Source organism: Eptatretus burgeri, chromosome 8, assembly GCF_056783735.1.
Source record: "Eptatretus burgeri isolate ZD-2024b chromosome 8, Ebu_testis_v1, whole genome shotgun sequence".
NCBI classification, from domain to species: Eukaryota; Metazoa; Chordata; class Myxini; order Myxiniformes; family Myxinidae; genus Eptatretus; species Eptatretus burgeri.
Window position 1 is genome coordinate 66,290,234 of NC_140968.1, and position 16,006 is coordinate 66,306,239.

The window sequence follows — 16,006 nt, forward strand, 5'->3', positions numbered from 1 at the left end:
CAAGATAACTGTTCACCACAATCTCAGGTCATCCCCAATCCCAAACCATGATCTTTTCTACATTTGTTAACCCCCACCCCAATCTCTCCTTCCAAATTTCTAGCTTTCCTTCCTGAGTTTCCTTCTGTATCCATCTTTTCCACCCCATGCATCTTCTCCTGCCCCATTCCTCCCCACACCCATTGTTTGTCCAAGTCTCCCTCTATCTTGGTGTTCAACTCTGCTGTTGGTATTTCTTTCTCTTCCTCTTTCTCTTCCTCTTTCTCTTTCTCACATCCTGATCTATTCAGTGTACTTTGAAACATTCATGTGCATTTTACCATTTTGTCCTTGCATGCAAGTACTGAGGAAGGATCACTGCTCATTTTATTTCACCTGTTTAATATCCTACTTTTGAAATGCTGTGGTATTTCATGAAAGTTGTTCACATTGCAAATTTACTAATTTTCTTTATCAAAAATCAACTAATCTTGCAAGTCCCACAGGCAATAAATCATGGTCTCTGCGTTGTGTGCAATCTGTCCCAAAAGAGTTGAGGAACTGAAGGGCATCTCACCAACCGTGACCAATACTCCAGAGAAGGATGACAAGCAGCAGCGTGCGGCACGCCCGGCAACTCGCATCCCACCGCTTGGCAAAAACTTTTTTGGCAATAATAATGGCAAGGCCACAGAGTCGCAATCCAGAAACATTTTGCCATCCTCATCCTCGGGTGAACACTACTCCAGGGAGGAGATCCATGTGTTGCGGTGAGCCTTTTATGAATCCTTCCAAAAATGCCTCATTACTTTTACATTGATTATAAACTTATTGGTGTCTGTTTCAGATATTTGAGTTGAAGTTTGCTGTGTTCATTTTGTATGCATTTTGTGGAACTGCCTTCCTGAGGCTGTTCAATGCCACCCTTCTTTTCAGGCCTTCAAGCAGTTGATACACCCGTATCTCATGGCACCACCTATCCTTACTCATTATCTTTTGTACCGTATTTTCACGACCAAAAGGCGCACCGTGCCAAAAGGCGCAGTCTAAGTTGTGTGTGCCGTTCCTGTATTTGACACACACATAAGGCGCTCCTCACGATAGGGCGCGGGTTTTATATGAATATCCTCTACTACGTACGTCCGCCGTACAACAACACACTCACACAAGCACACAAGTGTGCGTATTTAAAAATAGATCGGGAGCAAAATTGAGTTTGGTTGTGCTTTATTAAAGTATTAGTTACAAAAATACTAAAACAATCAAATACCGGTAATAGTCTTTAATCAAATCCATCGAAATCCTCATCCTCTGTTTCGGAATCGAACTGCGCTAAACCCAACCTAGCAGGTCCACCTTCCTCGCCGTCAGAGTCACTTTCTGCACCGTGCGGCTCCTCCGAAATGATGCCGGCTTTAGCGAAAGCTCGGACAACAGTGCCAGCAGACACGTTAGCCCAGGCATCAACAATCCAGTGGCAAACTGTGGCGTAACTCGCCCGGCACTGCCTTCCACCCTTTGTGAAGCTGTGCTCTCCTTCGGTCATCCACCGCTCCCACGCCGCTCGCAGCCTCACTTTGAACGGCCGGTTCACGCCGATGGCTCGGCTGGATCCGTTTGTCGCAGATGTGCTTGCTGCAGTAGGAGCGGAAGTTTTCCATCATTTCTTGATAATCCGCCGGACGTTGCTGCGCTATCGTAGTCCTGGTCCGGATGGAAAATGGCACCGTTTCATGAAGCGAAAGCACCAAGACGGACCTCCGTGGAAATGTTCGATTTTCATTTCCTCCGCTATCGATACTGCCTTCAGTCGGATCGTGACCGTCGAAACGCTCCTCCCACTTGCTCTTTGCTCAACGATCCACTGCTCAAGTCTTTCCTCCAACTCTGGCCACCTCGCCTTGTTTCCACGGAAACTCAGCTGCGTCTTCTTCACCTGTCGCAGCTCGTTTTCCAGCTTCCTCCACTTTCGAACCATCGACTCGTTGATCTGGAAATTCCTCGCCGCGGCTCGATTCCCATGTTCCTCCGCATAGCTGATCGCCTTCAGTTTAAACTGAGCTTCATAAGCGTGTCTCTTTGCCATTTTCGGGGTTGTTAAAACAGCAATGTTCTGCATACCGCACATACCTGTTCTTTTATACACACAAAGGGCGCACTGCACTATAGGGCGCGTCGCACATTTTGACAAAAATCTAAGACGTTTATATGCGCCTTATAGTCGTGAAAATACGGTACTTCCCTTAACTCTTACCTATCCCAACCCTCTTACTTGCAGGTTACTCTGTCCCCATCCCCCTCATCATAATGCTCCTCTTTTCCTGTTCATTCATTCCCTTGTTTTCTTACGTCCATCTGTGGTCTTCACCTTGCTCTTCCATGAGTCTTGATGTTTTATCACTAAATAAATAAAAAAAACACTTCAAAATCAGGCCCAACCAAAAATATTTGTATCTGTTTTCTGGCAAGAATATATTAATCAGTCGGTTGTTTTAATTTATGTTTTGTTTTTTAATCTCGGGAGAAAGAAAATTGACCTTGTTTGGAAAAATAAATAAATGGAGGTTCGCTATAGTACTCGGTGTCAAGGGTGTCATAATTGTTGAAGAAAGAAAACGTATTGATAAATATTTCCATTTGGTAATCTCAGCTGCATGTAAAATAAATGATTGTATTAATTACTGCAGTAATCAGGGAAACCTGTGGACTCCACCGAACCGTTTGTAAATAAACATCCCACAAGCTTCTTTCTCCCATCATTTGATCTCTTTTCCTCCTCCACTCACTTTCTAACTAACTTTAATGTTGTAGAATATCTACTGCTACACATGATGTGTAGGTTTTGTCCATTATTCCATGATTTTGAGTGCACATGCTTCCTGAATTTAAACAACACTCTGCCACCCACCCCACTCCCTTTCTCCTTGCTGTGTGTGCATTAACTATACCGATATGCAAACCTTTAACTCACTTTTATTTGTTTAAAGATTATTGCCTCTTCCTTTCATACAAGTGCTGCTTCATGAGGATGAAGATTACTGCACTAAGATTCGTTAAAACTTCTAACATCAATACTCTCCTGCCTCGTCCATAAGCGTCCTGTTTTGGTGGATTGTGTATTTTTTTTTTCACCTTGTGGTTTCACCCTTATTTTTCATGCCATCGATTATCAGAGCCTGGTGTTTGCTTCACAGTTAAAGTGGCTGGCTTAAGATGTTAGGGTCATGAGTTAGATGCTCGGGCCGATCTCAGAAGACCGTATCGTTGTTCTGAGATCGGCAAAATGAGTACCATCCCACTGGGAAGAATGAGCCGTTCAAGTATCTGCATTGGAGTGGCGACCCATCCAGGATTGTGCCCTCTGGTCACTGGAAAGCTGCCTCGGCATCCCTATGCATCTGGACGCGAAAGGAGTGCTCAATCACTATAGCAACGTTATTACAACGCGTTTGACATCAATTGCTCAGTATTTCGCTTGATACTTCAAGTTCCATCTATTGCACTCAAATGAAATAGTATTTACTTGTTTTGTAAGTTTTTATTCTATTCCCGATTCACCTACTGCATGCTTGGTGTTTGCTTTATGGTTAGGGTGGTGGGCTTTGGATCCTCGGGTCCTGAGTTCAGATCCCGCTCAGCTGTTGAATTAATACCAGGTGGGGTTAACTTGGCCTGCCATCTTTCCGAGGTCTGCAAAATGAGTGCCAGCATGCTGGTATACTGTGTCTGAGTGGCGACCCATCCAGGATTGCGCCCAATAGCCATCGGAGACTGCTTAAGCAGCACTAACGCTCTGCACAGAGTATGGTCCCAATCTCCTCCTCCTACTGGCATGCTTTACGTTTGCGTCCGTATTATTCCTGCTGATGAAAGGCAAAATGGCTTTTCACATCACTAATCTTGGCTTTGTTGATTGGTACCGTTTCTGGAACTTCAGAAAGTGTCTTTGCTTTATTCAACTTTAATGTTGGTGTAATACTGTACGATATTTGTACAGTCAGTCATGAATTGTTTCCTCGGTCGTGTCTCGTGTCGCTGCTGGACCACAAAGCCAGTTGAGGTGAGGAAATTGCTCTTTGTTGGTGATGATTATGAAAGTTTTGTGTACCACAAAGTTGCTTTGGTACTGCTATATTTTTGAGAGCATTGTTCAAGCTGTTTGTCACCTGAACCGATCTTTGTTTTGCAGAAGGACATCTCTTATTAATGGCCTCGAGTACATGCCCTTCATCACGGCAGATCTAAAAGAACGATTCATCTTCCCCGTGCCATTTAGGTATGAACCAAGGCATTGCTGCCACAACCGAGTATTCCTTGAATATAGACCGCATGTTCTTGCTGTTTGTGTTAAGCTAACGAGTGTTTTTGGAAGTGATTTCACGTCTGCCAAGCATACAAGGAAGGAACAAACAAAGAAACGATCCTTATTTTTGCTTATTTTGTTACTGCTTAGATTGAGGTCTTTATTTGCAGTAAGTTGTAGAATGACTTGTGTTTCACAAGGAATATACTGATGTGGGGGGGGACGGGGGGTCAGGGTTTAGGGAGAAATTGCTCTAATCTGTCAAGCGCAATGGGGACAAGACTCCAAAATGCTGGTGATAGCAGATAAATAAATTAAAAAGAGTGACATTTGGATGTTTTCTTGTTTCCTACACCTTCCAGTGACAACCATGGAAAGCTGGCCTTGGCACCTAAACAGAAGGAGATGTTATCTCGCTGGCTCAGGCCTTCTGACATGTTTGATGATCCAACGATGATTTATGCAATTTCCAGCTTTAGTATAAAACAGGTTTGTGTTGCTTATATTTGTGCACGACACGATAGCTTACTTGCCTTCGAGCTTTCGAATCGGATTCAGTCTTTGGTGGAACCGGACGCGACCCAACACCGCTGTTTTGGTGCTTGAACAGCTCTCTTAAAATGATTTTAGAGCAAGGAGCATAGCTTGATTATCCAGTACTTTGAAGGTGAGAGTGAGCTATCAATGTTTGGTGAATATTTTCTGATTGGAGAAGATAAAGCATGAAGAACACTTTTGCGTACCAGAAATGTTTTAGCAAAACTGTAATACCCATTCCAGCTTGTAGCTTGTGATGGAGATCAGTTGGTCTTTGTGGTCTGAAGCAAAAGCCAAACGTTACAAAATTTATAACATGAACTGGTGACTTTATCATGTTGTACGTAATTATTTTATTATGGTGTATTTGATACCAGTTGTCAAAATTTTAGGTAAGTAGCTGCTTGATTTCAGAGTGACTTCACATCCTGCTCGCAGACTGATATGCGGTGACCTGTGCTGCTGGAAGTCGATTGGAAACAAGAAAATTGATGAGTTTTAGCATCTTTTAAAATTCTTTACTTCGATACTTGATCAACCTATTTAGTTTCTTGCAAGATGAAGGCGTCCCTCAACATGGTCCATTCTAGGTTTTTATTTTTATTTTTTGAGGAACAAATGAGTGGAGGTGAGCAGTGATCCTGGATTTAGGGAGCTTTACCAGAAGGGAGTTGGTGATGGACTGTGTGAGCCCTGAAGAAACCTGGGAGGAGGGGAGGGGGGAGGGACAAATCACAGAAAGAGCAAGGGGGTGCAAGACCAGAAAGGAGGTGGTAGAAGACAGGGAGGCCATCGACCTGTTTGTGATGGCGAAGTGATAAGCCTATACACTCTGCTTAAGCATGGGAGATTCCAATGATCTTGAAGGCCTTGGTGTCCACGGTATCAAGCTGAGCAATGTGTGAGGCAGGGGAGAGCAGTACTCCATCAAGCTGCGGATGAAGGCTTTGTCGGTGAATATGAGTTCAGGTCTGCCAAGGAAGGACTTTGTATGATGGAGGATGTCCAGTCGGCGGCTGACTTTGAAGGACAATTTTGAAATGTGGTTTGCCCAAGAAAGATCATGGCTGATAATTCACCCAACTCTTATGATGATTCTCCATTTTAACAAAAAAGTAAAGATCTAAGTTTGAGGTGGCCATCCCAATTCAGTAGAACATTGCCATGCACGCTCAGAGTACAACCACCACTTTCCATTCAAACAATATTCAGAACTATTCTTCTTCCAAGTGTCCCTTCATTGTCCCTCTACCCTGCTTTTGCGTTTCCCTCTTTTCGACGAAATTCTCCTTGTTCCCTCCAGCACCGAAGGTGGAAGGAGGTTATTTTTCACCCTTGTTTGTCTGTTTGTTTGTCCGTTTCTTTGTTTATGAGCAGGATATCTCAAAAAGTTGTGGACGGGTTCAGATTAAATTTGGTGGGCAGGTTGGGTGTGTGTCAAGGACAAACTGATTCGATTTTGGTGAAGATCCGAATCCGGATCTGGCTATAAAAATTTTTTTTTAAAGTGAATCTTCACCATTGAGAGATTATGGCTAAACCGATATATAAAGCACGATATTTCAAAAAGTTGTGGACGGATTCAGACAAAACTTGGTGGACACGTTGGGTGTGTGGCAAGGACGAATTGATTTGATTCTGGTGAAGATCCACGTTCAGGTCAGGATACAAGAACTTTAATTTTTTTTAAAATGGATTCTTCACCATTGAGATGGCCCAAAAATGATATATAGCATGATATTTAAAAAAGTTATTGGGCCCGATATGTTCTACTGGATCAGGTATTGTGTGGCGGAGGTATGTGCTCTACCGAGTGCCCTTCTAGTTATGATTATGTTCTGTGCTCGAGTTCTTCCATGAGCCTAGAGTTTGTATACAAAAAGTCAACATTCTCGATCCCAATGTTTTTATTATATTTGTATATTCATCCTTGATTTGCCTTTTTGAATTCAAGATGGAATTTAGATTTGGATGGAGAATTATTTTTGTTTTTATTTGTGGTTATGGTAAACCGTTTTCTGTTACAGACAGTTGTTTCCGATTGTTCTTTTGTCGCCTCTTTGGCAATCAGTGCTGCGTATGAGAGGCGCTTCAAGAAAAAGCTCATCACAAGGTAGGAACTCATGCATCTGCTGTTCAAAGCTAGGTTCATTTTGTTTCTTTACTTTTGTTTATTGCTGAAAAGTTAATGATGAAATAGGATTCGACTGCAGACTATTGGCCAGGTGCTCTCCAGGTATGACACTGCATTGCATTTTGCAGTGTCATATTTCGGAAGGCACACTAAGCCGCTATCTTATTTTTATGCACTTGTAAACATTGGAGATTATAAAAAGTATCTTAAAGCTGTGGACCATGATTTTTCCAGGAAACTGGCCAAATATTTCAAATTCTTGCTTCTTCATTCACTGCTGGAAAGCCAGTGGCAAACCACCTTGTGAATTTCTTGGCCAAGACACTGTTTTAGCATCATCTACCTCCTACTTGGATGAATTGTACAAATGGGATTTAATTTTTTTTTGTAGTGGTTCCCTCACTTCTGCAGACAATATCATTGCTCCCTTTTTGCAGCATCATCTACCCCCAGAACAGGCACAAAGAGCCCCAGTACAATCCCTGCGGAAAGTACATGGTGAAACTTCATGTGAATGGCATCCCTCGCAAGGTGTGTATGCTTTGCATGCACTCCGGAGGAAAAAATGTACATGTGTTTGTTATTTGATTAAAGTGGTGATGTACATTGAGTTATGTGCATTCTGAAGAGATTATACATTTGGCTGAAGTCGTTCAAGGAGATCCCTTGCACAAAGAACGACTTGTACAGAATGCCACTTGGCCATCAGGTCCATGTCATCTCTGCATTCCCGACCACCCCACAACACTTTCAGTGTATACCCCCCCCCCAATCCTTCCCCAACTACACATACAAAAAATGACACATTCTCACTTGACACGAGGCACATGCAAAACAGTTGGATATGTCCAACTTGGACATTGCAACTCAACTCAATCACACCTGGCTAATCTTAAGGTAATTACCATTCCTGCCAATATCTCTGTACCTCTCTAGTGCCATTACTTTGAAGTACAGTACGTACCTACCCTTGTCAGTATGCTAACGTGGGATGTTGTGTTTTAAAATTGTCAAGGAATGTCGGGTACCTCCCAAAAGTACTCGGCATTCCTTGATAACAGACCACTGATACAGATACTATGATGACCAGGAATGAATAATGGTATTATGGGGAAGAAGACATTCGGAATGTTGTTTTAGTATCAGACCACAGATGTACTTACTCTCATTCCAAAATATTGTTCTCCCTTTAATATCCACAAGTGAGGACAAGCTGATTGAAACTTGTTTAACATCTCCCAAAAGGTGAATCACTGTTACAATTTCCCGCTATGTGAAAAGGTGAGCACCTTTCATTCGATTGAACTACTTTGGAATGGGATGAGTGCTAAATATCTTGGGGATGAGCACCCTACTGAACAAGCTGTCTGGACAATCAAAACGAGCACAGTTACGGACTCTCGTTTTTATTTTGCTGGAACTGTATTTACAAAATCATACATTGCATTAGTGTTGCCCACAAGTGGAAAATACACGAGATCTGACGATAGAGTGTGAGGATTAAAGCAATAGAATTATAAATGAACAGGCAAACAGACATAATATGTATATGTGGAAAAACTTATGGGCCGAGACCATGAATCAAACCCAGGTTCTCTGGTGAACTGTACCAGTGCTCTGCCATCTTAGCTTGTGAGTCTCCCAGACAGCAATTTTAACAAAACTCCAGTACGACTACAAAACATGACCGATTGATACAACGGCTAACACAGTACTGATGGGAAGATTACGATGCACGTCCAATTAGGAAACCCAAGCCAGTGCTGGCACCAGTAGAGAAAAAACATCAGTCCTGGAACTTTATTGTCGGACCTTGTAGGTGGAAATTTGTCCTTGTTATTTTGAATCTGAGTACAAATAAAAAAAAACAACAACAACATGCAGCACAAGGCAATAACAGTGGTCAGCAGATTGGCTGGGTTACGATGAAATATCATTCGGCCTACTTGTCCAAATGCAAAAGCTTCGTAGACCCCTTACTTTGTACAAGTTATGAGGTAGCTTTCAAGAAAACGAGGATAAGAAAATAAATGGGGGTGGGGAGGGGAACTGCTCTGCAAAAACCTCTTGTGGAATACATTTGATTGCTTGATTGCATGTCGTGTGTAGCCAGTTATTTCACCTCCCTAGTTACGTAATAGTCTGTATCGGCCAGGTCGTAAATCACGGTGAGCATTCCTGCTTTGTACATGTGCTTTGTTGGCAGGTAGTAATCGATGATTACCTGCCTGTGGATCGTTCTGGGGAGCTCCTTTGCTCGTACTCACACAACCGCAATGAACTCTGGATCTCTCTCGTTGAGAAGGCTTACATGAAAGTCATGGGTGGCTACGACTTTCCCGGATCAAACTCGGTATGCTTTCAAAATCCTCACATTATCCATATGGTTGATGTCACGTAGGTTGCACAGTGAATTAAAGTAATCTGAGGTGAGGTTGATTAATTGGTCATGTGCTTTGTTACCTCCGCCACTATAGGTGGATGGAGTTTATGTTTTCACCTCTGTCTGTTTGTTTGTCTGTCTGTCTGTGAGCAGGATATCTCAAAAAGTTGTTGATGGATTCAAATGAAATTTGGTGGACAGGTTGGGTCCATCCATCCATCCATCCATCCTTTGGGACCATACTCTGTGCAGAGCATTGGTGCTTCCAAAGCAGTCTCCTTGGCTATTGGGCACAATCCTGGACGGGTCGCCACTCCGGCGTGCAGGATACCAGCAAGCTGGCACTCATTTTGCCGACCTTGGAAGGATGACAGGCAGAGTCAACCCCACCTGGTATTGATGCAACAGCCGAGTGGGATTTGAACTCAGGATCCTAGGATCCCAAGCCCACCACCCTAACCATTAAGCCAACACCAGGTTGGGTGCATGACAAGGATTAATTTATATATGTTGGTGAATATCTGGACCTGGATGTTCAAATTTTAAGTGATTCTTCACCATTGAAAGACAGTGCTAAAAACTATATATATAACACGATATCTCAAAAAATGATGGATGGATTTGGATGAAACTAGGTGGATGAGTTGGGTAGCTGATTAGATTGTAGTTAAGGTCCGAATACAGATCAGTGGGATACGAAACGTAAGCTCGGCCTGTTGGAGCCTGTTCAGCCTGTTGGAGGTATGCGCTCTACCGAGTGCCATTCTCGTTTTGAACTTGACCTGTTTGAGTGCTGGATCTCCATCTCCTCCATAGTAAAGAGGGAATGTTTCCTTGGTTGTGGGAAAACATTTAAACCTTAAACCTGTATTGAGGAGGTCGTCATGTGTCCACAGAACATTGACCTGCATGCTCTCACTGGTTGGATCCCTGATCGACTGTCCATGCATGCCGACCATACAGAGTTCCAGGCAGAGTCCACATTCAGCATGCTGCATCAACGGTGAGATAAATGACTGTTTCCACAATTCTTCCCTGTGTACATTTTCTTTGCCTCTGCATTGAAGCATCATTCCATGTCTCATGATGGTAAATGAAATGGCCATGCCTCGTCAATCAGGTTTCACAGAGGTCATGTGCTCATCACCATCGCAACAGGTGTAATGACTGAGGAGGAAGGCGAACAGCGGGGCTTGGTTCCAACTCATGCCTATGCAGTGCTGGACATCCAAGAAGCCAAGGTATAAATGGAAACAAAGATGTAAGAGGAATGATTAATGTTGCAGGTGAATCAACATAACTTTTGAATAGCCTCATGAGTGTGTGAGCAGCTTGTAGTGCCAACTTCCTTTTAATTTCAGCACATTGTGGAGAGGACATGAGTCCTGGTTTGATACAAATTTGATGGTTTGTGTAATGTCGTGGTCACACAGCATTTTTGAAATCGCCAAAGGAATAAAATGATGAAGGGGTTTTTGCTGCATTTGTCCTCCAGGGGATAAAGTTTCTACAGCTGAAAAACCCCTGGAGTCACCTGCGCTGGAAGGGTCGCTACAGCGAACACGACGTAAAGAACTGGACACCAGAGCTCCAGAAGGCCTTGAATTATGACATCAAAATGGCTCAAAAAGTTGACAATGGTGCGTTAATATTTCTAGCATGATAACGGTGGTCTCCAGCAATGATTGCTTTCATGTTGCCATGCATTGCTATTAAAAAAGGTTATTTCAGAGAAATATTTTAAACCTCTTTGCTTTTGCCACTGCAGGTGTGTTTTGGATTGATTGGGATGTAGCGTGCAAGTTCTTCGATGTCATTTACCTGAACTGGAATCCAGAGCTTTTCCCTGTCACCACGTGCCTGCATAGGTGTGGCTTATTGCATTTTTGCGCATGATGCGTCCAGGTTGTTGAGTGTGCTTTGTGATACAATATCAAAGCACTTTCACAATATTAGAGAGTCAAGTCGATCTTCACCAAACTGCAGCTTTATGAGACACTTGTCGGGGAATAATAGGGAGCAGTTTGGCCCAGTTGGGTGGGGAGACAATTGTGTGATGTTACATTTGGCCTTCATTGCATTCCCCATGATGGTTCAGGCACGCAAAAGGATCTTGAACTTGTGCACGTCTTACCCGGACGAGAACATGATGGACAGTAATACGAGTGCTGCTCGTGAAGAACGGAGAAAAATCAAATGTTAACAATGCCTGCAGATCAGTAAACACTAATTATCTCTTGTTACACTAATTACGGTGCCTTGTTAAGTCTGTCTCTGGAGTATACTCCCTTTCCATCCCTTCCCCCTCTTCAAATGGCACCACAGTCGACACTGCTCGTGAGGAGGGTGAATGCCTCAATTCGGTGTTTGCTTCCAAATCATGCGTCCCTATCCTTCCCTGTCGTACCCAACTGCACCTGGACTCTGTGTTTTTTGCACCTGAGAAGGTGGAGAAGGTTCTTTCTACCCTCGACTCGGACTCTGCTTCTGACTGGGCGGCATCAGCTCGCGTGTCGTAAAAACCTGAACTGCTGCTCTTGCACATCTTCTCTCTGTCATTTGCGCTAGGCCATCTTCCGTCTGCTTGGAAATCCACCAATATCACTGCACTGCGTAAAAAAGGTGCAAAAACTGATCCCATTAACAACATACCTATCGGCATACTTCCAATCTTGAGCAAGGTCATGGAATCCATCATTGCAGTTGATATGAAAACCTTCCTTTTCTCCAACCACCTCATCTCAGAACACCAATTTGGTTTCTGATGATCCTCATGGAATGGGGAAGGGATGGAAGGGGACCTCAATCCTGACAAATCCAGCTATATCTCTCCCCGAAAGGACCATCTGGAAAACTCCCCCATCTACTTTCTTAACAATTCTCTTGAGGTTCAGTCGTTCAAACTCCTGGGTCATGCTAAACAAATTCTTGGGTCTCACTATCAGTCATTATCTTCCTTGGGCAAACCACATTTCAATGTTGGCTTCCAAAGCCAGCCACCAACTGGGTATCTATCTTCTGTTGTACAAAGTCCTTCGTTAGCACACTTGAACTCCTACCCACCGACAAGGCCTTCATCCACAGCTGGATGGAGTACTGCTCTCCCCTCTGGGCTGGCCTCCCTGCCTCACATCTTGCTCAGCTTGATGTGGGAGATACCAGGGCCTTCAGGATTATTGGAATCTCCTTTGGGTCTATCACTTTGCCATCGCAGACAGGTCGGTGGTCTCTCTATCTTCTTCTGCCTCCTTTCTGTTCTTGCACCTTCTGCTCTTTCCATGCTTAGTTACCCCCCCCCCCAAGTTTCTTCAGGGCTCACATGGTCCACAATCAACCCTCTTCTGGTAAAACAATGTAAATCCAAGATCACTGCTCATATCTACCCATTTGTTCCTCTCCCCCCCCCTCCACCTGTGGAATCAACTTGCCTATCCTCTTCAATCTCATTCTCCCCTCCAGGTCTTAAAGACAGCTGGTGACCATCATCTCAGATTGTCCCCAATCGAAAACAATGATCGTTTTTACGTGTGTTAACCCCATCAAAATCCCTCTTAATATTCCAGTTTGTCCTCATTGGAGTTTCCTTCTTCATGCTTGTATGTTTTGCATTCTGTTTTTGTCTTTTATGTCCTGATTTCAGTGTGCTAGCTCTTCCACGAGCCTCAACTATGTATACCAAAAAAATAAAAATCTCTACGCTTTTTGAGAAAACAATGGGAGGATAATGTAATCGGCTCTGTTTGTCTGTCCGTCCATCATGCTATCTCCTCCTTAATGGTTGTGCAGAAATTCACCAAACTTTGTGGTCATGATCACCACATGGCAAGAAGGTGTGACAGCAGTACAATTTATGGCCCCGTCCCCTGGTGGAACAGGGTCAAAAGGTCAAATACCTAAAAGTGCAATTTCTGGCAAATTTTGAAACGTTTTTAATTAAACTTTGTATCAGCAATCAATATTGGGGAATGCATGAAATATGTAACGATGTTTTTGGATTTGACCCCCAGTTCATACCCAGGGGGTGGGGACTTAAGGGCCCAGGGGTCAAAACAGAAGATTTTTTTTCACAGCATTTGATGCTGGGTCTTTCCTGGTGGAACGTTTTGCCATCTTTCAACTTCAATTCAGGTGGGAAGCGTGGGGATTTGCGATGGTACGCCATCGACTTTGCATTAATTTAAATTGGGGACCAACAGACGCATAAAGTCACTGGTTTTCCAGCACTGATAAGCCTGGAATATGTTTGACCATCGGCTTGGTTCTCGTGCTGCATGAAAAGGGCATGAGTGAAAAGGATATTAATGACTGTGAATGACTAATTACAGCACCCTTTGTTGTACTTCCCAACACTTACCTCCCCATAGTGAATGGAGTTCAGCTGAGGGTCCCACTCGTGATGCCTACAGCCTGAGCAACACCCCGCAGTACCGCTTGGAGGTGACCGTGCCTATCGGCGGTACCGCAGTGTGGGTGTTGCTCACCAGGCACATCACGGAAAAGGTAAGGTGGCACTGAGAGAGGATATGTTGTAGCACACTGTGCGAAATGTATACAATTTCAGATTTTTTTTTTCAGTGTGACATCAGATTTATCAAGATCTCTTTCAAAAGCGTTTCATTCCATACCTTGCTTGACCAGAACATGCAAGGGATTGATACAGTTTCTTACCAAATACTCAGTTAGTTGTCCCTATTTTTTCATGTTTTTCTTATCAGGACGATTTTGCAGAAAACAAGGTGTTTTTCACTCTCGTGGTCTACAAAACAAATGGAAAAAAGATTTATTATCCGTGTGAGTTTGGAACTTAATCTGTGTTGTCTGTGTATGATTTATTTTGTTTTTTTTTGCCGTTTCATTATGATTCTGTCTGTTTGTTTTCGTTTTTTTGCAAATGAATGCTTAATTTGGGGGGAATGGGGATGGAGGTGGGGGACCGATTTTTGACTCGATTTGCTAACTCTGTAATGGTTAACGATATGACTACTCTTCATCACTTTTCTTATTTGATTGAATTGAATTTTATTGCATTTCTTTTTCTCAGGCTGGTGGAATGATTTTTAAGTTTCATGGAAAATATAAATGACAAGGTTTACCACTGAAAGTAGGTAGGCAGGTTCGACAGACAGGGACAGATGGACACACCCACAAAATGAATGAGAGTATTGGTAATAGCAATCCTACTCCAATATATTAAATATGGCAATTCTCTGTGGGTGTATACGTCTGAAAATTGTAGAAAAATAAAACACAATGGCTGGCTCGATCTCCACCAAACTTTTCATCCATGTGAGTAGCACACAGGGCCAGGTCACAGACAACCCCCCCCCCCCCTATTGTGGGAGTGGGGGGGGGGAAGGGGCAGGCAGGCGAGTTGCGATTTTTTCCCCCGAACAAGTGTCACAGTGAAAGTGCTTTCCTGACCCCTGCTATTTTTTTGGAATTTCCAGCGGTTTAGAGAAGTTTTAATTAACATGGTTTGTGAATCAGGAATAACTTTTTAAAAAAAAACTTGGGGGTGTGTGGGGGGGGGGGTAGCGGATGGTTTACCAGCTGCTATTCAAACCTCCATATACCTGAGCGGTCGGTTTACTCGCTGCTATTCTAACCTCCATTTAACCGAGCGGCTGTTTTTTTTCTTCTCCAGAGAGCCGATTGTGGGAGAGCCGAAAGTCCAAGGAGTTCAGGGTTCAAAGTTCACAATGTTTTGTTTTATTGAGTTACCAGTGGTTGCCAAATCTTTCACAACATGGACAATCAAATGGTCTTGATTTGGCTTGATAGACATTTGATTATGGCAATCATCACATGTATATGTGGGTTTGTTAAGTCATTAGTCCTCCAGTAACATGATGCTCCCTTAATACCAGGGTTATGATGCTTGTGCAGTCCCAGATGAAATGTCAGGCTTGAGCCTTTCTTATTGAGCAGCTATACGAGATGGTACCTTCAGTTATGAATATTACTCCTGCGTTCGTCCCCTCTACTAACCACCCACCACTCTACATGTGCTGCACAGCTTACAGGCTTCATGGTCTGGGTGTATCAATAGGTATTCTGTGAACAAAAAAGAAAAAGTACTTTCAGATATAAATGCCCATTTTGTTTGTCTGAGGAATAAAAAAAACACTTTATTAGTCTTGCCCTGGAGGGGATGCAAGACAAGTGTGTGTGTGTGTGTGTGTGTGTGTGTGTGTGTGTGTGTGTGTGTGTGTGTGTGTGTGTGTGTGTGTGTGTGTGTGTGCGCACGCGCGCGCCTATATATTTTCGCTTTAAAATGTTTTTCTCTGCAAACACTTTTCTGATCGATGCGAAACTTTAAACATAGGAGCGACTCCTCATGGAAAATATTTTATTGCTAACTCTGACGTCATCGGTCACATGGTATAGCAGCTGTATTGGATTAAAGGAAAAAAATTTGGACATCATTTTCTCCAAAACCACTCAACGACAACGAATAAAAACTTGGGCCTATGTCATCAACTCCCATGGGTCATATCGGGTGCTAAAAATGACATCGGTGAAATGGTATTCCAGCCATAATTTGTTGAATTGAAATCCTTATCCAAAAAATTTGAAACCTCATTTATCTGATTTATGACCCGATGTGAGTGAGTGATTAAATTCATGATGTTCATAACCCATGCCAAGAAACCATGTGACATACTAGAAT

The 16,006-nt window shown here is 43.1% G+C and overlaps 1 protein-coding gene across 2 annotated transcripts in view; it reads left to right on the forward strand.

Annotated features, from left to right (window-relative positions):
• The window catches only part of CAPN7 (calpain 7), a 71,380-nt gene that overhangs the window by 33,727 nt on the left and 21,647 nt on the right, over nt 1–16,006 (forward strand). For both annotated transcript variants that reach the window (XM_085892375.1, XM_085892374.1), the window contains exons 5-16: nt 531–749; nt 4,169–4,255; nt 4,645–4,771; nt 6,847–6,932; nt 7,391–7,484; nt 9,160–9,306; nt 10,233–10,339; nt 10,457–10,577; nt 10,832–10,976; nt 11,105–11,204; nt 13,701–13,836; nt 14,052–14,127. In XM_085892375.1, coding sequence (XP_085748501.1) covers nt 531–749; nt 4,169–4,255; nt 4,645–4,771; nt 6,847–6,932; nt 7,391–7,484; nt 9,160–9,306; nt 10,233–10,339; nt 10,457–10,577; nt 10,832–10,976; nt 11,105–11,204; nt 13,701–13,836; nt 14,052–14,127 — 1,445 coding nt within the window. The remainder of the gene's footprint in view (nt 1–530; nt 750–4,168; nt 4,256–4,644; nt 4,772–6,846; nt 6,933–7,390; nt 7,485–9,159; nt 9,307–10,232; nt 10,340–10,456; nt 10,578–10,831; nt 10,977–11,104; nt 11,205–13,700; nt 13,837–14,051; nt 14,128–16,006) is intronic.